Raw genomic sequence first — 27,408 nt, 5'->3', positions numbered from 1 at the left:
TGATTTCTTATTTATTTATAAATTTAATTTTTGCAATTACACATGAAGATTTGATGCCATTACCAAGTTCCCTCCCCTGTCTAAAATGCGAAAGGGAACGAGGTTCCTGGAGTGTTCAGAGGTGAATGGGAATTTCCCTCCTTCTTCCCCTTCAATTACCACACTGTTGTTTGCCATGTGCCAAATTACGATGAATTTAAATTAAATTATCATAGTATAATTATTTCCTTGTTGAATTATCAATACTTTTCAGTGGAAAAAAGGATGAAATTTGAAAGTTCCAAATCAAGGTAAGTAGACCAACGTAAAGTGAAAAAAAGTGTAAATTTTTCCGTATAATTATGCGTACAATCCAAACCTAAAATTTCCGTGTAATTAAGCTTACAGTACAAGTTTTATGCCTATTTTAGTCACAAGTTTTTGGGTTGATTGTCCTGTGCTGTAAGCGCTCCATATAATAAACATGAACTTCAGCAATTATTATAGTAGAAAGTAATGGATATATAAAGCCAAGCACTGTATTTTTTGTTTCTGATTTTTTTCTTAAATAACATTGATCGTTTTCGATCATTTTTACAAACCAACTCACTACCAATTTTCCATATATAGAAAGTCCCCCCCCCCCCCCAATAAGGAGAATTTTAAAAAATGCTATTACACATTCTGTTTATTTTCAGTAAAGAATTAATACACTGAATCCCAGCTCCGTAAGCGTAACGGCGTGCGAGATACTAATTTGTTTTCCCGCAAAAATTCGGATCCTCACTACCTCCTTACGATATAATGCATTATAATGAAAGCAATATAACATCTCAGTTTGGATTAAGGTCTAACTATATACCAAAAGTAATTTCATTTGACTTTGCAATTTGAGCGTGATGATCAGGCACACATAGTTACATTCAATTTTTTATATAATAATTTATATATTACAGTGATTCAAAAATGTATTTTTTCCAGTAGTTAGCTCCTCTAAAAACTCACAGATCTCGAAAGCCAAGTAGTACTATAAGTCCTATTGCTATTATTACAATTAAAAATATCAATATCCAAAAGTTCTGAAGTTCTTTTTTCACTTGGTTAGATATACTCACCTCAGGTAAGTAGACAGAAACAAGTGGAAAAGGAAGGGAAATGAAGGTCTTGAAAGTAAAACGAAGACAAATTTATCAGTCTTCAGAAGATACTGTCTACAATGCAGTGAGCAGAGAAGGTCGGTAGATCATACTGAGTCGGTGGATCGCAGTGGGTCATGGTGGGTGGTGGGTCGCAGTGGGTCACGGTGAGTGGTGGGTCGCAGTGGGTCACGGTAGGTGGTGGGTCACAGTGGGTCACGGTGGGTGGTGGGTCACAGTGGGTCATACGCTGTTGACCCACGACCCACTGACCCACTCAGAAAACTTGACCCACTGACCCACTCCATCTCTGGCTCAGTGTGCAATGCTTACCTGATTTGATCGCAGACGACGTGAGCCTGTGATGGACGAAGCTCCTTCTTGGCTAAGCGGTTAGCGTACGCGTCTTTGGCGTTGGAGTCCCGGGCTTTTATTTCCAGCGGGAGCTCATGTGGTTCGGATTCCACGTTAATCAATAGGTCCACGTTTCATATAGCCTCATTGCTGAAAGGGATACTGAACTCAAAATCAACTCAACTTATGGTGGACAACATCGTGCCCACGTCATTTCTCCCGTTTTCACCCACTCTCCTCCCTCTTCCAACTCTCTCATCATTTCTTTTCAACTCTTTTATCATTTACTATCTTTTTCGCAATACTTTTATTAGGTTAATTCTCTATTTGTTTGAGTTAAATCTTGCAACTTAAATTTAGTTTATTTCCATACTTGAATTTTCTTCAGATACATGAACTGAATGACAAAATAAAGTTTTTTATGTAATTTTGCCTGTACCATATCGTTTCACAGTGAAATTAGTTATTTTGAAATAATAATCAACCGCGTGCTGCTGATGCATCTCAGACCCTTACAGAAGTTTGATCTGGTTATTTGTAGACGACTAAGCTTTCTGTTCACTAAATGTTAACAAATTTGAGCCTTTTTTTTTTTTTTTTTTTTTTTTTTGTAACGAGAAGTAAGACTAATAACTAAAAAGTAATAACAATGCATTTATAAAATCCACTAAAAAGGAGAAAATCATATTTATGATAGGGTAAAATGAAGAAATTGAACCATGATTAATGAGACTGTTCGTTTTTCGTAAGGGTGAGAACTTATTTTCTATGCTGGATATCACGGAAATGATTCAGTCCGTTGTAATCAATCGGACACAGTATTTTTGGTCTTAAGTCCAATTTCTTCATTTCACCACTTCAAAAAATAAAAATATTTTTTAAATCTGAAGTTAAATAAAGAATACATTGAGATGGATGAACATTTATAATTAGAGGATATTTAAGTTTTTAGGTTTGTCCAAGTTGAAAGTCATTTAGTTTCATTTTAGCATTGTATTCCATAAACGGATGAGTATTTTAACCCCTGTACTTTATACTAACCCGCTGGTCGCAAGAGAACTGCGGGTAATCTACCAAGCAAGGATGGTATCCATAATTACTCCGATAGGAATATATGGGAAACAGAAAAAAAAACTACGATTCGAATTGTTCTAACAGCAAGAAATGAACTATAAAAAAAAAATCAGTTTTGCATCCTGCACATTATACTAACCCGCTAATCTCAAAAGAACTGTGGGTAGTTTATCAAGCAAGGATGATATCCATAATTATTCCCGTAGGAATACATGACAAACTGATTTTTCATTGTCCATTTCTTGGAATCAATTGGAATCGTAGTTTCTTTTTCTTCTACGTCCTGGCCAAAATTAACGATGATCCATCAAGTAGTTGTTGAGAATTTGTGTCCCCTTAAAATACATGTCAATCCCTAAACAAGTCCATTCTTGTGAAGAGTGCAAATGAAAATTAAAACTGTTCTACAATTCCACAACATATATTTTTAAAATTTAAATTCATGATAGACAGGATCGCATTTGCTTCGCTACGTCTTTTAAGAGAACTTAAGGTCTTGTATGCACGTTTGAATTCACTTTCTTACTTTACAGCATGATAGTATGTGTTATGTTTACAGAATGAGTGTCTTAGTATCCAATTATAATGCTGAAAATGTTACAAATAAGATTACTTTGATTTACGGAAAACTGTTTCAGTTTCTGAATGAAAAGTCCCAAAGTAAATTGCGTTTAGAGTACTTTCGTATTGTTTTGTGAATAAATAATACAACTGAATTATCTTCATAAATTTGCTACAAATAACTAGCAAATGTTGCCGATGGTGATGTACAGTAATTGATAGAAGAGAACGTTTGTTGTTTCACAAAATATACTATTTACTTCCGCCGTTGTCTGTATTATTATCATTCTCTGTAATCTTGCTTCTAGCAAGTATCTCCAGGAAGGGAGCAAATTGTAGCTGTCGTGATGATGAGATAATTTTCCATACAGTCTTTTGTTTAAAGGGGAACTGACTCATTTGCTCAGCAGTAAGAGCTTCCGATGATTAACAGGTCAATATGAAAGCGGTTAATGTATTTGTAATTGGGACATTCAACAAGTGAAACAGAGTTTGGTTTGGGTACCATCACAACTCCCTCTGTCTCTTGTTTTCTGGTGTCATTAGGAGTCCCTAGACAATGGAAAATTTTTAGCAGATACGCTCCACTGTGCTTTAAGAATTGGTTAAAAGAAATTAAATTAAAATGCTCTTTATTATGATTAATTTATATTGTTGTTAAACGCTGTTTTTTGGTGATCTTTGTGTGGTTTGTAATGTTCGACTTCATTTAATTTGTGTATGCTGTTTTTTTTTTTTTTCGCTCTGTCTCTTATTTTCTCTGGGACTTACTGTAGAAAACGAAAGAAACAATTCAATGAGATAACTTTATTTAACATTTTCGTGATGGAACTGAAAGATATCCGAATTAAACGTCAAATAAGAACGATCAGCTTGAAGCTATATTCCGTTTGTCGAAATATTAAATAGCAATTTCCACGTAGAATTTGTAGATAGGGAGAATCTGGTAGTACTATCTGCAAAAAGAAAGTATGCCATTTTAGACTCTTACTTGCCAGCTCTAGCTTGATATCATCTATATTAAAACATGTAGTGGTAGCTTAACAATATTTATATGTAAAGCAAATTAATTTTGCTGTGCTCTTCACTTTTTAAGCCTGCCACAAGGAAATTACTACCAGTGTGTCAGGAACTCTTACTTGATAAGCGACCTTCCATTCTTTAGTTTAAGACCTTATCTCGGAGAAGGGAAGAGTATTCTAAGTCAGAACCATTGATAAGTTTTAAAGTGGTATACGAAATTTTGTCAACATCTGAAATTAATTTGTTAGAGAGATTTTGTTGTACTGAATTTTTCATGTCTTTCTTCTGTACCGGAAGTATTCGGCGTTTTTCTTTTAAGGAAAATTCTTATCGATTATTATTATTATTATTATTATTATTATTATTATTATTATTATTCAAATTGCCGTTATAAAGTTACGAGCCGCGCTAATGTGGACGTTGCTTTACTAACAAACGACAAAGAATGAATACTGCAACATGAATAAACGAAATGGTAAGGTAAAAATATGAAATCGCAACGTTCATTGGTTTATTTTAAATTTTGCGTTTGTACTTAGTCAATATTGTTACTTCTTGCTTTGGAACGCGCGTAAAGCATATTTATTGGAATAACGCTTATTGGTTACTTTTAAATCGGTATCCTACTCGACCGATCTCGTACGTAATGAAAAATGTCTACCATAGGTAAAAGAACGAAATTTTTTAACACACACTAAACAGAGAAAATTGAAAGAACTAAAAATAATTTTGTAATTTTGAACATTTCATTATACTAACGTTCGTTATAGTGATATTTTATTGTATTATTTTTTGGGAAGAGGACATCACAGCAGGAAAATTATGGGGAAGTGCGCCATGGATTATGGTAAGATTGACATTCCTCTATAGTCATAGACATGGTTTAATTCAATTTGAAAAGTATATTTAATTAAAGAATCAAAGTGAACATTCACGTAATGATTTATTTAAGTGAGTAATTTTCAATTGGATGGTCTGTGACACCATTATTTGTTTTTTCCATTCTCAGTAGCATATATGGAGCAAACAACAACAATTTGAACTTATTGAGGCAGTGATGGCAAGTAAACAGCTATCAGCTATCCTGCAGTCAATCGTTTTGCAGGTACAGCCCTGATGGGAGGTGTGACCACTCGTACACTGCTAACACTGATTTACTGTTGACTCCGACCCCAACTCGCTCAGCTCCTTGTTCTCACTGCTGCTCTCTACTTGCTCTTCGAGAGAGAAGAGCTCCGATGTCATACATCACCAGTTGGAATAAGTGATCTACATTTTTCTTCAAATCTTCTGATACACCACTGGTATAAAACTTCGGAAACCTCCTTCTACGTGAGATATGTTTACATTGTACAAGGACTGATGAACTTAGGATAACTGCTGATTTTAAGTTTCTCCACTAAACTAGTTCTGTATTAACTATGTAATCCTGTTCGGCTTGCTTTGCCTACATATTTGTCAGGTGAAAATTCCATGCTCAAATCACTGTTTTATTTTGTAATATTTACGATTTTCGACGGTACTTTGTTCTTTAAATTGTAGTAGAGTTCAGAACAATTGAGTAAGTTTTAAAATTAGTGCCATTTTGTGGAAAACCGGTAAGGTAATTTAAAGAGAGTGCGTTATGGATCATGAGGTTAGCTGATTTCCTGACGTTGCAGAAAATCGTACTTCAAGTAGAGTAGACTATTATTCTTGATAGAATAACATGAGAGGACTGTTACATAGTACCCGGGTCTATAAAAGCGTTTTCGTTAAAAGAGAAAGTATGTATGTATTCTCGTAACAGCTAATAGCCACAAAAATAAAAGTGAATTTTACTTTACAATAAAATTACACAATGGAAGATACCTCATGCCACAGATATCTTCTAAAACTACCTGCTGACCCTGAAAGTCTTATCAGCAGCCTTTGCATGACTTGTGAAAATATTTCCTGCTCGCCATATATTTTTCTTTTTTCTTTTTAAACGAAAAGAATAGAAAGAAACTCGTCGAAGCGTTGAGTCAAGTGCAGATTCTATCGCATGCTAAACGTTATGAGGAAATTTTAAGTTATAATACAAACAACGGAAACGAAACAAAATCTGACGACAAACGTTTATTACCATACTCCAATTATTTCAGCTCAAGGACACGTTTGCGTCTATCTCGAATTATGTACACGATTATAGACTTACGCTTGTTACTGTGACGCCATGCGTAGCACAGACGCGGATTTCAATTCAGCCTGTAATATAAAGAAAACAAAGGCCGCGAGAACTGTTGTGCGAACAGTGTAGACGCAAAAGTAGCAAAGACTATTAAAATTAAAATCTTCGCTTTAATTTTGCCACATTCTATTCCATATATTATTGGCGTGTGTTCATTCAAAGGGCATGAAAAGGAAACTTTGGATATCTTATGAAAAGCATCCTTAGATTTCACTCCACTCTCGTCACATGCATGAACTGAGAACACGGCAAACAAAGCAGATTTTTCTTTTCATTTTACAGTGCTTTTATTATTGTTTTTTTTTTTTTTTTTTTTTTTTTGTTAAATTTAATTGCATGCGCGTGCATACAGTGCTAACTAAAGCTCTGAAATTTTGCACAGATACGTAAACCTAATGAAATTATTTTCCAATTTATTAGTGTTAAACGACAAAAAAAATACCAATGATAATATCAAAGAAACGCCCAAAGATACATATATCGATCGATAGATCTCTTCAAGCTGAACAAAATGATATGGTCGAGTGTAAATGCTGATGCGTAGTTTTCGAAAAAGTTGAGAAAAACGAATTTGTTTGTAAACCTAAAAATTGATGCTGTAGAATAGCCTCGCCACATACAAGAGTTACCGCAAAAGTCATGGCAACTATATGCTTTTATATGAAAATGGGAACGAAGCAAGAATTCTGCAATATACAAATCGAAGGTTAGTACGTCTGTAAACCATACGTGTAAGGAATTCGATGAATAAAGATATTCCCATCAAGAAAAAAAAAGTACAACGAATAAATAGTTCGTTTCATATGTTGTGCCCCTAATTACAATTATAAACTATTATAAGTGTAATTACAATTATACGTAACGCCCAGTCTTCGAAGTAATGTCCCAAAGAATCCATTAGATGGCAGGATCAAGATGGCACAGTGACAGTGTGTGCAAACTCTTCTTATGCTATACGGATGGGAAGTACTCGAGCATCACCATATTTGCAAAATTTACCCCCTTAAAAAAAGGGGGGGGACATACGGGAACACATAGGAACAAACCATGATTTGACCAGGAATACACTGAACTAGCAGTGAATAGAAAACAGGCAAAATTCACAAAATTTCTACATTGGCTACAAAATTCGAACGACACACCTACACAAAATGTCGTTATATCAGGTGGGCAGCTTCCTAAACTTTTAGAACAAAGAAACGCGATTTTTTGAAAACTAAAATTATATATATAAAACATTCGGGACATATATGAGAGAATCAGCGAATTTAAGAAATGCTATGAACCTCGCTCTTACATATTAAAGAAAGCCAACGGAACAGTTCTCACTGATACAGATAGCATTTTAAATAGATGGAAAGATTTCTTTGACGATTTGCTAAACACGCAGCCAAAAACTAATGTTCGTGTAGAAATAGAAATGCACACAGCAGAAAACAGAACCTGAGCAGATAGTGTATATTACAGAACCTAATCGAACAGAAATAGAAATCGCTATAAAGAATTTAAAAAAAAAACAACACACACACACAAATCTCCGGGTGTAGACGAAATTCCAATAGTAGCTAGAGGGAAAAAATTATGGAACAAGATACACGAACTCATTCTCCTTATCTGGAACAAGGAGGAATTGCAACAATACTGGAAATAAACATTTTCTAAAATTAGAAATTAATACTTAGCCAAAGAGAAATTAAAATTTAATGGTTCTTTTTGGGTATATTACATTAACCATACCATGTATTGTCGTCTTCCTAGTATCATAATGAAGAGCTAATATATTTCAGTATCACTTTCAGCTCAATTAGCGGAATGGCTCTCGCACAGGATCAATTTTTAATTTGTTTCTTCTTTTTATTTTCATTTTGTCAAAACTACGCTTGTGCTTTTACATTCATGCATATCATTTTGTTCAGCCTAATAAGATGATTGATTGGTATATGTCTCATTTTCGAACATACGAGGATGATTTAGAAAGTAATGCCTTTATTTGTGTTTGACAGAGAGCAGACACAGGTTTTATTGGAAAGCTTGCAATGTCAGCTACAAATGGTAACATCATTTTTCAACATAGTCCGCATTACGGGCAACATATTTGCGCCAACGCGAAACAATGTTTTTCATGCCGTCGGCGAAGAATTGTGGTGGCTGCTGGCGACTCCATTGCCGAAATGCTGCTTCCACTTCCACGTCACAACTGTAGCGTTGGCCCTGAAAGTGATCCTTAGGTTTGGGGAAGAGCCAAAAGTCGCAGGGCGCAAGATCCGAACTATAGGCAGGATGAGGCAGAATATCAACAACACTTTTCCAGCAGATGGGACAACTTTGAATTTTTTGGCGGAGGAGAGGACGTGTGGCAATACTTCGACTGACGCTTCGTTTCCGGGTTGTAACGGTGTATCCACGACTCGTCACCAGCGATGAATGTTCCTGGGTGCACAACCTTTCGCAGTCAAATTCAATTACAGGTCGCTGTTTCAGTTGGACGTCACTAGCGGATGCCATGGATTGATCCATTACTCTGGAACGAGAAGATGTAGGAAGATGAAACAAGTGATATTGTATAGCTTAAATATCAGTGCATTAATGATAAATAGTTCAAAATGTATGCAATATTATTGGACAAGTAGTGAGCTTGGAGGCATTACTTTCTGGATCACCTTCGTATTTTTCTTTTAAACTTTTATAACGTCTTTCCGAATTGATGGTCTGTGAAACAAAATTTAGGGATGCATTGCATAATTTACGTCTCATAATTAGGAACGTCAAGTTTTCGTTTTAACGATAACATCGAAAACTTGAAAAAGGCAAAGTATATAGACATACCTAAATATATGATAGAAGGCCGTTTTGGTGTTTTTAAATCGCGAAATAACGCGAATTTGATATATATTTTTTTAAATAACACAGAAATGCACTGCATAAAGCGATATATTCGCGAAATCGCCTTGTTGACCGGTAATACTAATAAAATAAGTTTCCTTTGCAACAAAATGTGATTCACAGAAGACCATCAGTCCTGTTATTTTTAGACCGGTTAGTTAGTGAAAGTTTGCTCCTGAGATTTAGCTGCCTGTGCTCTTGAAGCAATATCTGCCAGCTTCCAACTTGGATTCTGAAAGATATTTTTCAGAATGCAACTCCGTAGTTAACAGTAAGGAGGCGAAACCTTAAAGAAGAAAATGTGAAAATATTGACAATTTTGTCCGTTGAAAAATAAGAAACATTGAAGAAACTATAAATCCACCATTAAGTGGAAATGTGTGTTGATAATGATACAAATTGCGTTTTAAATAAGTGTATTGTGATTTTTTTTAAGGGAAAAAAATGTTGAGAAACACTGCAGTATGGGTTTTAGTTGATATATGCATCCAAATCACACATTAAATAAGCCAAGTCTAGGAGGGATGTCGAGCCATTTTTTCTCAGATGGTTATTCTTTTAAATTTAAGATGTCAAAATTTAAAGCTATGCGTTTAATTTTAAAATTATGTTTTATTTTAATTAGCTTTTACAGACCACTTTCTCTATGTTTACAATATACTTACTTTTCAAAACCATAAAAAATAAAGCAAATAACCCCTATTTGCATGTTTTAAATCGCGAAAAATAACACCGATTTCAGGGATAAAATAAGACGAAAACTTCACGTACCTACTCATAATTTATAAAAGCTAGAAGTAATGCCATGGGCTCCCTATGTATGTACTGTATGTTGTATACTTATAACATAAATAAAAAATATGCAATGTAATTGTTACTAGTATTGCTACCTACCTCTCAACTACTATTATTACGTAGATACCAAAATTTAACACATTGACTGCCATATGAGTAATTACATGTGGCTCACGCAAAGATAGGTAGTGAGACTACGTGAGTCATATCCGGCTCACAATATTTTATTTTTCAGATGGTTACGTAGTAGTTACGTGAGCCCCACGAAGCAAAATGTGAATCTTTTTCCATTGGAGGTATTGGTAAGGTCTGTTGCTATATTGCATGCTTATTAGCTTTTCGGAATTATGCATTTGGCTTCACTGAAAGCAACTGAAAAGTTATACTCGCCGAAAATGCACATAAAATTGCTTGTTTGTGTGCAAGCCACGAAGAAATATTCAAATAGTAAATGTCTCTGTATTATTACTTTTTTTTTTTTTTTATCAGGTCTGCAATCGGGCTTAAAGAAAAAAACGTGTGAGAGACACATGCCTCACAAGGCCTCAGATGTACACATGTGCTTCCAGGCCTCGTGAGCCATCCGTGGTACATATGAAAAAGCACAGAAATGGACTTCCTTACTGTTGTGGAGTAGAATTGCACAGCGATTAACTGGTTAAGACCATTTATACAGTTCATATATATATAAATCCTAGAAGTGTTGCATGGTTTAAATATTTCTTCAAAACTCCCTCGTAAAATTTCCAAGACACTTCACGTCGTCATGATACTCCCTTATTCTTTATGACAACCCCGTTACTGTGTAATGATTTACAAGGTGACCATTCACTTTCCCGTGGTAGTGTTAAATTGTGTTGAACCAAAGACATGGAAAGTAAGAGTAAATATAACTACTCAAGGCGTTGCCGACTGCCATAAATTGAGGTTAGGCGCCACGTGCAAGTGTAGCTAATTATACAGTGTTGTCTTTGTTTCCACTGATGTTCTTGTAAGATCAAGTTTCCCATAATAATACCCACTAAGTCTTGTTTTACCTGTTGTTAGGTGAGTTTTTCATTCACCGTTAACAGCTCTTGACGTCATGCAATCTATTTGTTTACTTCATGAATTTATTTAAGTCACTTATTTACTTTTTTATTTATTTATTTATTTATTATAAACGTGGATTAAATCAAGAATGAATTTAATTTTAAGCCTCGTGACCGAGTGCTTAAGGTGCATGTATTCTATATATTTGGTCTAGGAATTAATTCGTGCGGTTGGTACGCACACATTGAAGCTGTAGTACAAACACAAAATACATAAATAAGGAGTGCGATTTAAGTTAAGGGAATTTTGAATTTTTGTAATAAGTTTTTTATTTCTTCAGAAATCACAACACATTTTAATATAATAAACAAATGATATCTGAAAAAAGAAGTAATTTACTATTTCACGCTGTAGACACCCTTGCGGCCGATTTCTCGAAGCTAGAACCGGAACTTCCGGAAAAGCGCTTGTCCACTACTTTTTGCCACTTCTTTTGATACTTCCAACCACTTTGTTTTGCATATCTTTCACATCCTTGATGAAAGTAAGCTTTTTAGCCATTTTGTGTTTAACTAGAGCCCAAAAATGCTCAACGTTTCTAACCTGAGGAAGTTCTGCCGCGTTCTCGTTTTTACCGACAAACCCAATACCAGCATCAGTAAGCGCGTCTCGCAGTTCTTTCACATAATGCGAGGATGCCATATCGAGCTAAAACACAATGTCATGTCCGGTGAACTCTTTTTGTATCCATAGAAACAAAACCTTTTCAATGTACTCTAAATACTGGTCACCTTTGATTGTCCCACTTCGAACAAGAGCAGATGAAATTTTACCGTTTGCCGCGATCGCTTGCGAGGTCAAAAACTTTTTCGTATACCTGTCTTTAGGTTTCACGAACTTGCTAGGATTAAGTTGACGTTTACCATACATACTTGGAAACAGGTGCGAACGCTAAGTTGTGGTAATAGTAAGTTTCATCATCCATGATCACAATCTTGTTCGCGAACTTCTTGTCGGAGAGTTTGCGGCAGCTGATCTTAGCGCGCTTCTTCTGTTCTTAGGTATAAAATGGTGCACTTTTACATGTTTTAACCTTGAATCCGTATTCTTTCTTGATCTTCCTTACACTGAATTCAGAAATTTGATATTTTCGTCCTAAAAAAAGATTTGACAAGTTAGGGTTCTTCAAGAGTTCTAGTCTAATCGAACTTCTCACTTTTTGTCTACATTTTGAAATTGAGCAACCAGATTTCTTCTTTCGTGATGCTTCACCAGTCTCCACATAATTTTTCAACATTCTATGCACTGTACTATAAGGATATTCACACTTAAAATGGTTTAAAGCAGCCGTAAAATCCATGTGCACTGGTTCTCGTATAATTGGATAAGCCGCTTGCAGACAGCCTTGCCCTGTTCGGCTGTCATTCGCTTCCCGTTTACGTTTACGCGCTCACACTTAGCATACACTCGTGAGATACTATGACAAGCAAAGGGTGAAACTTTCATTGAGATCGAACGAGTGGCTTTCGTTTTATGCGTGCTTTTTGCCAGTAACCTTAACTTAAATCGCACTCCTTACCTTAAGAAAAATATTGTCCATCGCTAGCCACCACTTTCGCCCATCTGTCAGGCAATGTACGGATTCCGTGGCGAAAGAAGTCCTCATCCTTGGAAGCGATCCAGTCAGAGACCCATGTTTCGATATCTTCTGAAGAAGTAAACTGCTGTCCAATCAAATCGTTGTTCATGCAATCGAACAAGTAGTAGTCCGAAGGAGCAACGTCTGGTGAATACGGCGGGTGGGGTAAAACTTCCCATCCGACATTTTCTAAATAGGTTTTGACCGGTTTTGCGATATGTGGGCGAGCGTTATCATGTTGAACAATAAGTTTATCATGTCTGTTCTCCCATTCTGGTCGTGTTCTGGCCAGAGCTTGCTTCAAACGCATTAATTGTCGTCGATAACGTTCTCCATTCATAGTTTCACCCGGTTGCAGCAGCTCATAGTACACCACACCTTTCATATCCCACCATATGCACAGCATAACCTTTGCACAGTGAATATCTCGTTTTGGTTGTGATGGACCTGGTTCACCTGGTTTCACCCAGGCCTTTTTTCGTTTAGGGTTCTCGTAATGGATCCACTTCTCATCACCCGTAATAATTCGATGCAGAAACCCCTTTCTGCTCTGTCGTTGAAGCAGCAATTCGCAAATGGTTTTTCGTCTTTCAACGTCTCTGTCTTTCAATTCATGTGGAACCCAATGTGACATCTTTTGAATCATTCCCATGGCTTTCAAGCGTTTGGAGACTGTTGTTTGATCAACGCCTAATGCTGCTGCAAGTTGTTCCTGCGTTTGACACGAATCCTGCTCGAGCAATGCTGTCGATTCTTCGTCTTGAAATTTTTTTGGCTGTCCAGCTCGCTCTTGGTCTGCCAAGCCGAAATCACCACTTCTAAACCGTGCAAACCACTTCTGACACGTTCGCTCAGCTAGAGCATGGTCACCATACACTTCCACCAAAATACGATGACTTTCAGTCGCACTTTTCTGCATGTTAAAGTAATGCAGCAGGACACCCCGCAAAAACACTTTATCAGGCACAAATTGCGCCATGTTCACTTAACTACAAACTGGTGTTGTTGACGCTTTAATCCACTGCCCTATACTACGAACGATACGCGATGACAGGGGTTTGCAACACATGTGTGGATACACGGAACTGTGGGACGCTCCGTTCGTTGCGCCATCTCTTGTCCAACCGCACGAATTAATTCCTAGACCAAATATGTTGTCCTGGGTTCAATTCACCTCGGATACAAAACGAGTAGTGCTTCGGCAATCCTGTCTCTTATACCCTCGGTATTGAAAAGGGGCGTTAAAAGTAGAATGAATCCAATCCGAGTAATTTTAATCAGTATGTCCTATCTCATATTACCTGGGTCTTAAAAGGTACGTTAAACGAATCAACTTTATTCCAATCTAATTTAATAGATCTGTACTTGTAAATGACACGGATTTCCTGATAGTTTAACTGTTTCTCAGAATTTCTTATACAATGTACAATATAAATAATGTTGAATAAATTTTACGGTAGGTTCCATTAAATATATATATATCAGGAAGTGAAGGATAATATTAAAATACTAGCGTCATTTACCCGCTTCGTTGGGTTAAAATAAGAAAAATTAGTTATATGTTCCGTTAATCAATCACTTTTTACTATTACTGAAGCGTTCTATGATAATGGTCATTTTTGATCATTTTGTATATCTCCCCCTCCCCTCTCCCAAGTTGCGGGGCTGAATTTGGATTTAAACAGCATCACAAGTGTTATTTTTTATAACAGAGACCCCGAAAACTACTGATTCGGCACTAGTATCGGTCATTTTCGATCATTTTTATATATCTCCCCCTATCCCTTCCCTAAGTTGTTCCGTCAAAGTGAAATGATAGAAACCATTCCAGGACCGAATCTTATCTATATTGAAAATTTGATCGAGATCGGTCGGATGATTCAAGAGTCTAAATTTATTTAAGAATTTTGAGATATAGCTGAGAGCCCAATTTACACGTATCTTTCATAAAAATCGGTAAGCACTGGCAATGTCGCTGTTAACTCCGCATGGAATCACATAGTTCTTACCTTTGCCACGACGGCGTCACAGGCGGTTGCACATTGCCACCATCTGTATACTAACTACTTCCAAAACATTAGCAATGTTTATTCAGAGCTCCGCAGTGTTGGTACTGTCGATTGACAGCAAGAGAAATATTGTTTATCAGATTTTGTACTTCTTTCCATCGTTGCAATTTAATATCAGTGAGTTGAAAGAGAAAAATTAACAAAATTCAACTAATATTAAACAGACTTCATTCAAAAGTTTCCTGGTGTAATTACGTTAAAATAAAGTGCATATTTTATTCGTAATTGTGGCATTTGTAGTTTAGCATGCATTGAAGGATTGTGTTCTGTAGAGGATCAATAGTTATTAATGGGGGCCACCAAAGGCAATGACTGATGATCGTACCAGTATACCCTATTACTTATTACTGAGTATTTACATTACCCTGTTATTATGTGAGATTTGTACATTGGATTTAAAGTGGAAACTTTACAAATACACTACAATTCCGTTTAACTGGATTTCCAGGTTAACCGAATCGTTAAAGAAAAGCTTCTATAATGGGAGAAAATAGAACAGATGACTAGTTTTCGATACCTGGATAGTATTATTAGTGACAATATGAAGTGTGAACGTGAAATAAAAGCAAAGATAGGAATGTCGAAAGAAGCCTTTAGGAGAAAGAAAATACTATTTTGTGGGACCTTGAACAAAGTGTTGAAAAAAAGACTCATCAAGTGCTTCATGTGGAGTATTGTGCCGTATGTGTCAGGAAGATGGACATTACGCAAAAATGATGAAAAACGACTCGAAGATTTCGAAATGTGGGTATGGAGAAGACTGGACAGAATTAGCTGGGTCGAACAGAAAACGAATGATAGGGTGTTAGAAATGGTGAGGGAGAAAAGAACAAGTTTAGATATTATTAAGAAGAGAAAGAGAAACTGATTGGGACATTGGTTAAGAAGGAGTTGTATCATGACGGACGTGCTAGTCGTGGACATGGTGGCAGGAAAGAGAGGGAGGGGGCGAAAGAGGCTACAGTTGACGAACGGTATGAAAACAGAAGAGTCGTACGTGAAGACGAAGAGGTTAGTGGAAGACTGTGGAGCATAAAATTTTGTCAGTTGCAGTAAGTGACCTGCCAATAATGGCAGAACACCTATAATGATGATGATGATGAATAAAAAAAGAGACAAATGAGAATATTTTATTTTCACAGGCTAGTAGCCGTACAGCTTTATTTTTGCAATGTTCAGTTCAAGTGTTCAGTGGTGAAGGCATTATGTATTGCCAACAACATATTTTCACGCTGAAAATATATCAAATATACAGATACAAATCTGTATATCAAAAAATCCTTTTCCGGTTAAACGAGACTGTAGTGTACAAAGCAAGAACGCTTACCACTAGCAATTCTTCATTGACGAGGTAACATCATGTGTTTTGATGCCGTGCTGCTGAAGAATAAAATGTGTTTCGGGTTCTCTTGTGGCTAAATAGTTTATTCAAGTAAGAGATCCACGTTCAAACCCTGTGGGAGCTCATGGGCTTCAGAGCTTACGTTACGCTATTGCCCCAAGTCTCATATAACTTCGATCTTTTTTCTCTTTTTCTTTAAGCTTTTGAAAAACTCTGAACAAACAGAAGTCTTTGTAGCACCTGATTGTCTACTTCTGTATTTCTCGAAAACTACATTTAAAAGAAGATCAACTGCTGGGCATTTTGGTCAAGTAAAAAAGAGAAAAAGACTGAATTATTAATAGCATTCATTGAAATTACACGCTGTTTAGGAATTCGACCTTGCATTCACATTACAAAAGCATTTGGTATCAACATTGATTGTAAGTAGGTGTTAACATTCTTGACGTTGGATTGCAAAATAACATTGTGTATGAAAGTTGTATAGGGGAGAACCAGATAAATTGAGGTCGTATGGAATTCAATGTTAAATTGTAATACATTCTGATAGTGAAGCTTTAAAATTCCATGTATATTTCTTTTTAAACTTTACTGAAATTATATGAGGGCATGCAGACTTTTTAAAGTTTAAGTTTGGTTTCTATAAGTGTATGAGTACACGTTAGTTAGTTGACTAATAGTTGAATGTTGGTTATTGCTGAAATAGTTTTAACTACTTCATCTTACCTTTCTGCCCAGAGCCAGGTTCTAGACCATTTCTCCTGATTCCTAGGTGGAAGTACTAAGCCAGTAGAATAGGGAGTGTATTTTGTATGAGCGACAATAGTCAAAATAATCAAATTCAGAACATCAATATGCAAACTTTGTCCAGAAACAAATTAAATAATTAATTCGTGCAGTATATTTATTTTTTTCAATGAACAATTCAGCTTATCAAAACTCCTTTAAACGTATATGAAGGGTAAAGGGAAGAAAGAAGGAAAGTCACAAATCTGTATTTTCGAGAAAACGACGTTTTTAATATTGAAAACCGCGTACAAAATGAATAGGATTAGTCAAATCTTTTGCCCCTTTTCCTTGGACATTTCTACATCTACACATGCATGGCATATAAGTCAAATAGTACCAAGAGTCATCAACAGATAAGGCAAAGCACATACATGGACATTCCTTGTTTTTTTTTTTTTTTTTTTTCCCTTACCCTTGATATACGAGGGCAATTCCAAAAAAAGGTCTCCTATTTTTTGGGGACGTAGAGAAACTTTTAATACGGTTGTTGGCAACACTGTTGTGGGTGGTGCCTTCTCCGGTACCATAAGCACGCAGGCGCTTCGCTCGGATGCTCAGTCTTGGCTTGGCAGCCATTCGAAATGGAGCTCGCGATGAACGTTACCGCCAAGTGCGAAGTTCGCGTAGTTATTCGATTTTTGAACGCAAAAGGTGTTAAACTGGTTGACATTCATCGCCAATTGACGGAAGTGTATGGACAGTCGTGCATGGATGTCAAAAACGTTCGCAAGTGGTGTAGAGAGTTTACAGCCTGCCGTACTGAAATTCATGACGAAGAAAGGAGCGGGAGGCCATCAATTGCCGACGAGACAATCGCAAAAGTTGAGGAACTCATGCGTCAAGATCGGAGGATCACTCTGGATGCTCTCTGCATTTTGGTTCCTGAGGTTTCCAGAAGCACCATCCACAGGATTTTAACGGAAAAGTTGCAATATCGGAAAGTGTATCGGCGGCAAGCTGGTATGACATGGGCATTGTAAAACTGCCACAGCGTCTACAAAAATGCATCGACCGAAATGGCGATTATGTAGAAAAATAAAGCTTTGTTCAACCATTAAACTGATGTAGCAATTATAGAAAATAAACGGTTCTTTGTATATCTAAAAAATATAGGAGACCTTTATTTTTTGGGATTGTCCTCGTATTTCTTCTGTCCGTCCGGGAAATAAATAATCTCAATAATTATTTGATGGGATCGTCATCAGTTTTAGCCAGAGGATCGAAAAGTTAGAAATCTAGATCGTTGACGGAAGTGATCCATTCAGTTGATCTCAAGATACGGACAATTAAAAATCGATTCTCCATGTATTCCTATGAGAGTCTTTTTAATGAATATAATCCTTGCTTGATGGACTACCCACAGCGGTTTTGGGATTAGCGGGTTAGTATAATACTCAGAATGCAAAATAATAATCTGTTCACGGATTACAACGCTAGAATAAAACTAAATGACTTTCTACTCAGCAAATCTGTGAATAGGGAATGGGGATGAGGGAAAATGCAAATACGATGGGGCAATCAAAAAGTTCCTGGAATGATAATGTAGTTTTAACATTTGTGATATAATCACAATTAAACTTGTACGGTACAATACTTAGGTTGCCTAATTATGAATCTAACAATTGTCAACACGCGTTAACAGGCAGTGCACGAATACGGTGTAGTTGAACGGAGTGTGTAGTGATCAATTGGCGCAGTTACACAGATTGACCAACGCTCAGACATCAGGTTCATGTGCAAATGAGTGAAAATCGGTTTCAAACACTGTGATAGCCTTAAAAATAGTTTTGCACCAAGGGATGTTTGGCTCTTCCCAAAACTAAAAATGAGCCTCAAAGATACCCGTCGAAGAAGAGACCAAAATGATCGCGACGGCTGAACTTCGGAAGATACCAAAAGAGGACTTTCGCCGGTGTTTCCAGCAATCGCAGGATTGCTGAAACACGCGCGCGCGCGCGTGTTTGTGTGTTTGTTTGTGTTTGTGTTTGTATTTGTGTTTGTTTGTTTGTTTTCCCGGGATGAGCTCATGTGGTTCGGATTCCTCATTAATCATTCGGTCCACGTCTCATATAGCCTCACTGCTGAAAGGGACGTTAAACTCAAAATCAATCAATAAAGATCTACAACAAAATTCTGGAAACTTTTTGACAGCCCCTTCAAACATATATATAATATCTCAATTAGTAGTGGTAGAGACTTGGAAATATTTGGTCTAGGAATTAATTCGTGCGGGTGGACAAGAGATGGCGCAACGAACGGAGCGTCCCACAGTTCCGTGTATCCACACATGTGTTCCAAACCCCTGTCATCGCGTATCGTTCGTAGTATAGGGCAGTGGATTAAAGCGTCAACAACACCAGTTTGTAGTTAAGTGAACATGGCGCAATTTGTGCCTGATAAAGTGTTTTTGCGGGGTGTCCTGCTGCATTACTTTAACATGCAGAAAAGTGCGACTGAAAGTCATCGTATTTTGGTGGAAGTGTATGGTGACCATGCTCTAGCTGAGCGAACGTGTCAGAAGTGGTTTGCACGGTTTAGAAGTGGTGATTTCGGCTTGGCAGACCAAGAGCGAGCTGGACAGCCAAAAAAATTTCAAGACGAAGAATTGACAGCATTGCTCGAGCAGGATTCGTGTCAAACGCAGGAACAACTTGCAGTAGCATTAGGCGTTGATCAAACAACAGTCTCCAAACGCTTGAAAGCCATGGGAATGATTCAAAAGATGTCACATTGGGTTCCACATGAATTGAAAGACAGAGACGTTGAAAGACGAAAAACCATTTGCGAATTGCTGCTTCAACGACAGAGCAGAAAGGGGTTTCTGCATCGAATTATTACGGGTGATGAGAAGTGGATCCATTACGAGAACCCTAAACGAAAAAAGGCCTGGGTGAAACCAGGTGAACCAGGTCCATCACAACCAAAACGAGATATTCACTGTGCAAAGGTTATGCTGTGCATATGGTGGGATATGAAAGGTGTGGTGTACTATGAGCTGCTGCAACCGGGTGAAACTATGAATGGAGAACGTTATCGACGACAATTAATGCGTTTGAAGCAAGCTCTGGCCAGAACACGACCAGAATGGGAGAACAGACATGATAAACTTATTGTTCAACATGATAACGCTCGCCCACATGTCGCAAAACCGGTCAAAACCTATTTAGAAAATGTCGGATGGGAAGTTTTACCCCACCCGCCGTATTCACCAGACGTTGCTCCTTCGGACTACTACTTGTTCGATTGCATGAACAACGATTTGTTTGGACAGCGGTTTACTTCTTCAGAAGATATCGAAACATGGGTCTGTGACTGGATCGCTTCCAAGGATGAGGACTTCTTTCGCCACGGAATCCGTACATTGCCTGACAGATAGGCGAAAGTGGTGGCTAGCGATGGACAATATTTTTCTTAAGGTATTTATGTATTTTGTGTTTGTACTACAGCTTCAATGTGTGCGTACCAACCGCACGAATTAATTCCTAGACCAAATAGATGTTTATAATAGTATTTACCATACTTTACTCTGCGAGAATGAAGTGTTGTCGCGAGACTCGAATAGGTTCCGATGGCCGACTGCAAGTGTGTGTGTGTTAAAATAAGACAATATGATCGATAAACTGAATGTATGAACACTAGTATTCCTTGGTCAGTCCGAGTAAAATGAAATGCTGACTGGTCACAGACGAATCTATTTCTTTTTGAGAAAGAGATTCCAACCGCAGAAACGTAAATTTTTTATAGGTTTTGTGACTATTAAGGAATGAGTAATATTTGATACAAATGTTTTCTCATTTGAAAAGAAAGAACATAGTACTGTGGTGCACATAGTGCTGCTGGCAGTGTGCAACTTGTGTAAAAGAGTAATGTTAGCAATAATTCCTTAGACATGCGATGATTGTACGAAATTCCCAACTATATTTATAAAAGGAAAGAAACAATAGCAATAATATTGTCCAGTTGCACAAGTTGCTAAGAGAAAGCTTTTATAACCCTTGAACAGTTTTGAACACCTTCTAATAGGTACCGTGTGAAGTTTCTATTGCTCACTTATTATATGCACGTTTGGTCCGCTGATCCCTATGCGTCTCACTTGCAATTTCTCATTCATGAAGTTGGCGGAGAAAGTTTGGATTGGTATCCTGTGGCATGCTATGTCAGTATGTGTATGAGAGAGAAAAGGGTTGAGTAACTTGGATTGGAGAGGGGGGTTGTGGAGACTAAGGAAAAGATAGCATGTCACTAGAAAACCGTTAAAACGGTCGATATCAGAAAGTTTCTGTCTGATTTGCTGAACTTGTCTTCCTTTTTCGTTTTTATTTCTTCCTTTCCCTCCCGCATAGCCATGCTTACGTGATAAAATTGTGGTATCGTTTCATAAAGATCATTCAACTATTATTTCTCTGAAGCACATGAATAACTTATATTTTCTTACGGTAGTCACCGTATCCTTTTTCTATTTTTGGTTCTGTTTGTTCATTGTTAAAAAGAATATACTGAGAATAAACCACCAATTGTATTATTCACTTGGCAAAGCACGTACTTGGATTGTCTTATGCAACAATTTATCGAGACGTTGACTGTAGGCAATAGAAAAAACAATTGATGAAGCACTATGGTCCATTATTCATTATTCAAATTCAGAATGTTCGTCAGAGGAATATAATGAATTTGGTCGACTGCTTATAGATAAGAGCAGCTTTCCGTTTCAGATTACTTTACACAAACCTTGAGAATAAACACAGAGGACCAGCATATGTATAATAAGTTTTGTGAATCCACTGCTGGATGAAAGTATCCACCTATTTTCCAAAATTTCATATGGAGGCGGCAATAAAGTTCTTGAATTGAATATTTTTGCAGCTATAGGGAGCGATGGATCACAGGAAGAACAACAAGAGTTATTGGGACGCTTCGAATAGGAGACGAACAGTGGAGTTTAACAGTGCTACACGCTGCGCAGTAAACTTGATCGTGTTTTCAAATATATCAGAAGTCCGCAATAAAGTTTTGTGCAAAAATAGAAAAAATCAGCCGCGAAAACACATGGCTTGCTACAGATGCTTGCCAACATGAAGCATTGTCTGCAGCAACCACATTTAAGTGACACGAACGCTTTCGTGAGGGCAGGGAAGCCAAGACCAACCGAAGTTCGTATGTAGAAATCGTATCAAATCTTCATTACTTGTCTATTTTCATGGTAATAGTCTCATTCACTTTGAATTTGTCCCAGAAGATCATAATATTGATGGTTACTTAGGTGTAAAGGTAGTGAAACAACTCCTCGAAGAACAACCTGTTTGGCTGCACTTAAACAGCTTCGACTATGGCAATGGCCCGTTAAACAATTGTAAAATTGACAGGCGAATTTTAGTCAAAAAGTAGGTCACTATTATCGATCATCCACCTTATTTGCCAGCTTTGGCTTCAGCAGACTACTTCCTGTTTAAGGACATGTTTAGTCAAATGTGTCAACGTGTAGATTGTGTTTTGTCAAATGATGTTTCGTGAAATGCTAGTTTCATGACGCAATTGTCAGGACAGTCAATGAAATAAGAGGAACATGGGCTTCATTCCATAGCGTTTTGCGTCAACGCAACGTAAATTTCCGTTTTAGGTTGCAATAGTCGGTATAGCAGTTATAATTGTTTATTGCAGTTTTTGCTTTGCGAACCTTAAATTTTGTAAAGGCTAATACGGAATGAGGCCGACGGTTGTCATGTGAGAAGCATAATACCATTTTGAATCTACTGTTATTGGCAAAGTGTTACCTAGACGTGCTACACATATCCATTTTACGTACAATTCGCGTACTTCATGATAATGAGCAATTCCATTTTTCACACGATGTCGCACTACCACACCAAGATTAAGGAATTTTATTAAAAAGTGTTTGTCAGAACACAATACTGGTAAAATGAAGAGAGACTTTTGAGTCTGCCAATGTTCATATTAATCACCCTTGGATTTGTATCTACAAGAGAGATCCTGAAGTGGTGCTTCTTACCTCTACACTGATAAATGTGAGACAATTTCAACATTCCTAAGTAGCCAGTGTTTTGTGTTTCAGAAAATCACTTTTTCATATTATCCTCAATTTTTATGTGAACTTGGATGCTTTTTTAAGGAATCTTTCTTGGGATAGGCCACAAGAGCCCCAGGAGTTGAGTGAAAATATAGCTCCACTTTTCTTTGACTTCGGCACACGCATGAGGAGATGTAGTCAACATGACGCTTCTGCCATGCCGCCCTTAATCCTTATCTCCCTCTTGTTTCAATTAACAGAGAGGGGGCACAGTGGCTCAGTGATAAAGTATTTATCTCTGGTGCATGGGGTCCCGGGTTCGATCCTCTGCCAAATAAATTTGCAGTGGACAACTTCGTGCCCGCGGTTTTGTCAGAGTACTCCCGTTTCCTCCTTTGTTCTCATTCCACCAATTTTTCATCGTTCACTTGCCTTAATCATCGTCTTCTTTAGCATAAAGGGTATAATCGCTGGACGTTACGTAAACAACTGAAAGATTTCAATTTTCAATTTACAGAGACTGGGCAACTCTTAAGCCGCATTGAAGCGAGGGTAAAACTGAGAAAAATTTGGCGTCCGTACCGGAGATAAAACCCATGCCGTGTAACTAATAAGCTAAGTAGAACAGTGGCGTAACTAAAGGCTTGGGGGCTCTCCCGCAGATAACGTGGAGTTGGCCCCCTTCTCTACGTCCCGTATCACGATTTGGGGGCCCCCTGGTGGCTTGAGGCCCCTCGCAATGCGGGGTCTGTGGGGTCCTTGTTTACGCCCCTGAAGTAGAAGCCTTACCGATTACACCGTGCCCTCCGCGCCGGTCCAGTGGCTATCACCTGAGTCTTTAATGAACGTGGTCCAGGGTTCATTCACATGTCAAGTAGTATTGAAATTTGTATGTATTACAGTGGGTTGGGACACCACTTTAGATTGGGGGTCCACATCTCATATAGTCTCGGTAATGAACAAGAAAGCTAAACTCAAATTATTACCAACAGCGATTAGTACACAAATACGGTTCTAAAATGGAATATTACTTAAGAGAGAAGCTCTTTAAGTAACTAAAGATTTGAATCAAAATCTAGTTTTGTTTGATGCAGTTCACTGAAAAAAAAAAAAAAAAAACTAGGGAGACGGTTTAATTGGCCTGTATAGGTTTAAAAGGAACTTTTCTCTATGGAGGGGGAAGAAATTACCTTCAATGAAGGGGGAAGAAATTATCTTCATTTTTAACAAATCCTTTCTTTGTCAGGTAGTTATTTGAAAATGTTGAGTTAAAACAACGCTATTTTGTCTTCTTTCTCCTTTTTAGTGATGTATTTTACTAAATTTACTAGAACATCACGAAATTTCGTAGCTGTAAATTATGATATTGTATTACATATCAACGTTGTAAGGTGAACTTTTCTGCCTTGGAAAACGAAGCTCTTTGCCCAAGCAATATTGGCGTTCCCTGTTGCCGTATCAAATGAATGAAAGTAACTCTGGAAGTGATGGTGGCTGTCAACAGCAGAAGCAGTCCTCGAGCTTCAACGAGGCTATTGCTGTTCATTCTGAGTGGAATCGTCAACGATGAAAAAAATAAAGTTGATAGCTAGATAATTATCGTAAGTTATTGTTTGAGCTAAGTGTAGCCTGTTTGGAAGTTGGTATATGCCTATATAGTAATTAATAAATTCCATTCCACCATTATAGTTATTATGCCACCACCTGCAGACTACTTGTAAAATTAGAAACGTCCAGGGTTACCAACTACTACGAGGGTTGCCAACTTTTCTTAAGAAAAAATCGGAATGGGACAATCAGTGTTGGAGGCCCTACCCCCGGAGACGACTACACGTACGGCGAGTCGTTGAAAACTGTGTAAATAATCAGCTGAATTACACGAACCTGAATGAATGCGGCATCTTATTTATTTATTTTTTTAATTTTTCCACCCACTACTCATCACTAGGTATAAGCAATATATGAAACAAATTCAAACCAAAACAACTGCAATTTATTTAATATAAACAAAGTTTAGAGAGAAAACTATATAGAATTTGTTGATTCTATAGGCCTACAGGCTGGCCCTAAAGCAGGTATGCCCCCTGCATTGATCAAGTATAACATTTTAGTTTACGGGTTCATTTGCTTCGGCTCTTCCAAGCTTAAAATATAAGTAAAGCACATTAAGAACAAATAATAAAGAAACTAAATCTGCCCGATGGATAGTAATAATAAATATGAAGTGCCATAAGCTGATCAGTACGGTACTGTATACCTACTTTTGGGCCACCCTGTACATAAAACTGTGCGTGTAAAAGAATAAGTTATTCCTCTGTAAAAATGGGCCAGTAAAATATTAACTTTGAAAATCGATAAATCGGGCCAATATGCGTCCCGACGCGTGTCCATTCAGGACGCGGCACAAGTAAGTCAGAAATTGGTACAGTCCCGACAGAATCGGGACGGTTGGCAATCCTGTGCACTATAGTCCGTGCTAATATTATTTGTTTTGAATTATCTTTTTTCAATATCCTCCATAACTCCAATGATCTTCCTGTTTTCCCTTCTGACAAATATGTCATTCTCCTTAATATTTCCCAATTCAGACAATGTTCGAATTATTTTTTTAATAATCTCATTAAAAATTGTTGACAGCTTTTTTTTTTTTTTTTCATTCAGTCCGTACTTTAGCGTATAATTATTCTTCGCTGCTTTTCATAGTTCCTTATCCTGTAACTGGACCCAGTCTTAAAGTCGAATATTTACACCCTCCATTCCAAAAGAAACCGAACTTTTGAAAACAAATAGTACCACCAGTGCCATCTGTTGTAATATTTTACCGGTAGATGGCGTAGTCCCTCATTGACAACTGGTATAAATGTCATGATATTTGGATGCATGGCAACAAAGTTATTGCGTTTCAACTGTCAGTGTGTTGTGTACAGGGGTGGACTGGCCATAATCAAGTACCGGCCCGATGACCGCTGCGCCCTCCTCACATCAGTGCGTTTGCGCCCTCCTCGGGAGGGGCTAAGACATTTCTTAGCCTCGGGAAGGCGCACAGTTTCCTCTCTGAACATATTAAAAAAAAAAAAAAAACAAAGATACATAATTATTTTATAAATTCGCTAGCCTTTGGCCAGCTAGGACTCCACCCCAGACCCTGGTATTTGCTCGGCCTGCGGCCTCGCTCTTTCTGTTTTCGGTGTAGGAATGGTATTAATGATATTAGATTCACCCCTAAATATATAGATTTGACTCTAATATCGGTCATTTTGGACGATTTTTACATATCACCCGTACCAACCCCACGCTCCACCCTAAATCCCAGTATTTGCTCGGCCTGCGGCCTCGCTCTTTCTGTATTTGGCTTTGGGAATGCCATTATAATGATCTTAGGGACCCTGAAATTTATAGATTTGACTCTAATATCGGTCATTTTGAATGATTGTTATATATCAACCCTCCCACCCCCACTGCTCCACCCCCAGATCCCGTCTTTACTCGGCCTACGGCCTTGCCCTTTCTGTTTTAGGCTTTGGTGGTACCATTAATGATCTCAGCGACTTCGAAATATATTGATTTGATTCTAATCTCGGTCATTTTGGATCATTTTTACATGTCTCTCCCTCCCACTCCTGCCGTTAGGGGCGCTAGTGGCGTTACATAAAAACAAGACTCCGTTCAAGACTTACAGATGAACATCTGGAATCATTGTTCTTGATGAACTCAGAAAGAGACATTCTGACCAAATAGACAACAATCTTATTATTGACAAAATGTGTGAGAAAAGCAAGGAGATGCGCAGGCTTCTTCAAGCATAAAACAGTGACTTTACTTTCATTTTCCAGTTTTGTTTTTGAATTTCTTTTTTCGCTAGGTAGGTATATAATTCTAAATTTACTTTTGTTAATTTGTAGTAAGTGTTTCATGTATACTTTTTATTAACGGTTTTAAAAATAGATTAAAAATAAGTTAATGTTATGATGAACATAGCTTTAAAAGGACAGAAGTATGAAAAATAGCATAAGCCCCAAACTTAACTCAAATCTTCAGTTATAATTAGGCTGTTAACAAATGTATTTGAAGAATTTAAACAACTGGTGTGATTTTTGTAGTCTCAGTTAAAGTATGCAGATTTATATAGGCCTAATATACGAGACGTGTTTTTTAAGTAAGGCCGTTTGAACTTAAGTACACAACGAAAGGTTATTTCAAAAAAGTAAATGTATTTTCAGAAAGTACATACTTTACTCGATTTTTCGACATAGTTGCCAAGTTTGTTCAAACACTTATCATACCTCTCAACCAATTTCAAAATACCCTCTTCATAAAAACTTGCCACCTGCTCCGATAACCAAGAGTTCACTGCCGTTTTCACATCGTCGTCATCATTGTAACGGTTGCCACTGAGGTGTTGTTTGAGGTGGAGGAACAGATGGTAATCGCTTGGCGCAAGATCAGGGGTGGTCTAAAACTTCCCAGCCAAAACTGTCCAACAAATCGCGGGTCT

General features: G+C 37.5%; 2 protein-coding genes across 3 annotated transcripts in view; both read left to right on the top strand.

Annotated features, from left to right (window-relative positions):
• LOC145690019 (neuronal calcium sensor 2) overlaps nt 1-27,408 on the top strand; it is a 252,078-nt gene that overhangs the window by 74,533 nt on the left and 150,137 nt on the right. The window lies entirely within an intron of this gene.
• LOC145689155 (protein GVQW3-like) lies at nt 17,470-17,868 on the top strand. The gene has a single exon (XM_081763286.1). It carries the CDS (start codon nt 17,470-17,472, stop codon nt 17,866-17,868), a length of 399 nt encoding a protein of 132 aa, XP_081619412.1.

This window comes from Thermobia domestica, chromosome 7 (genome assembly GCF_964235325.1).
Source record: "Thermobia domestica chromosome 7, izTheDome1.hap1.1, whole genome shotgun sequence".
NCBI classification, from domain to species: Eukaryota; Metazoa; Arthropoda; class Insecta; order Zygentoma; family Lepismatidae; genus Thermobia; species Thermobia domestica.
The sequence above is the reverse complement of the archived record's forward strand: the minus strand, read 5'-3'. Positions and strand labels throughout refer to the sequence as shown.

What these genes read in the sequence shown, in the direction of transcription:
- LOC145689155 (XM_081763286.1), top strand. Translation starts at nt 17,470, where the DNA reads ATGGAGCTCGCGATGAACGTTACCGCCAAGTGCGAAGTTCGCGTAGTT.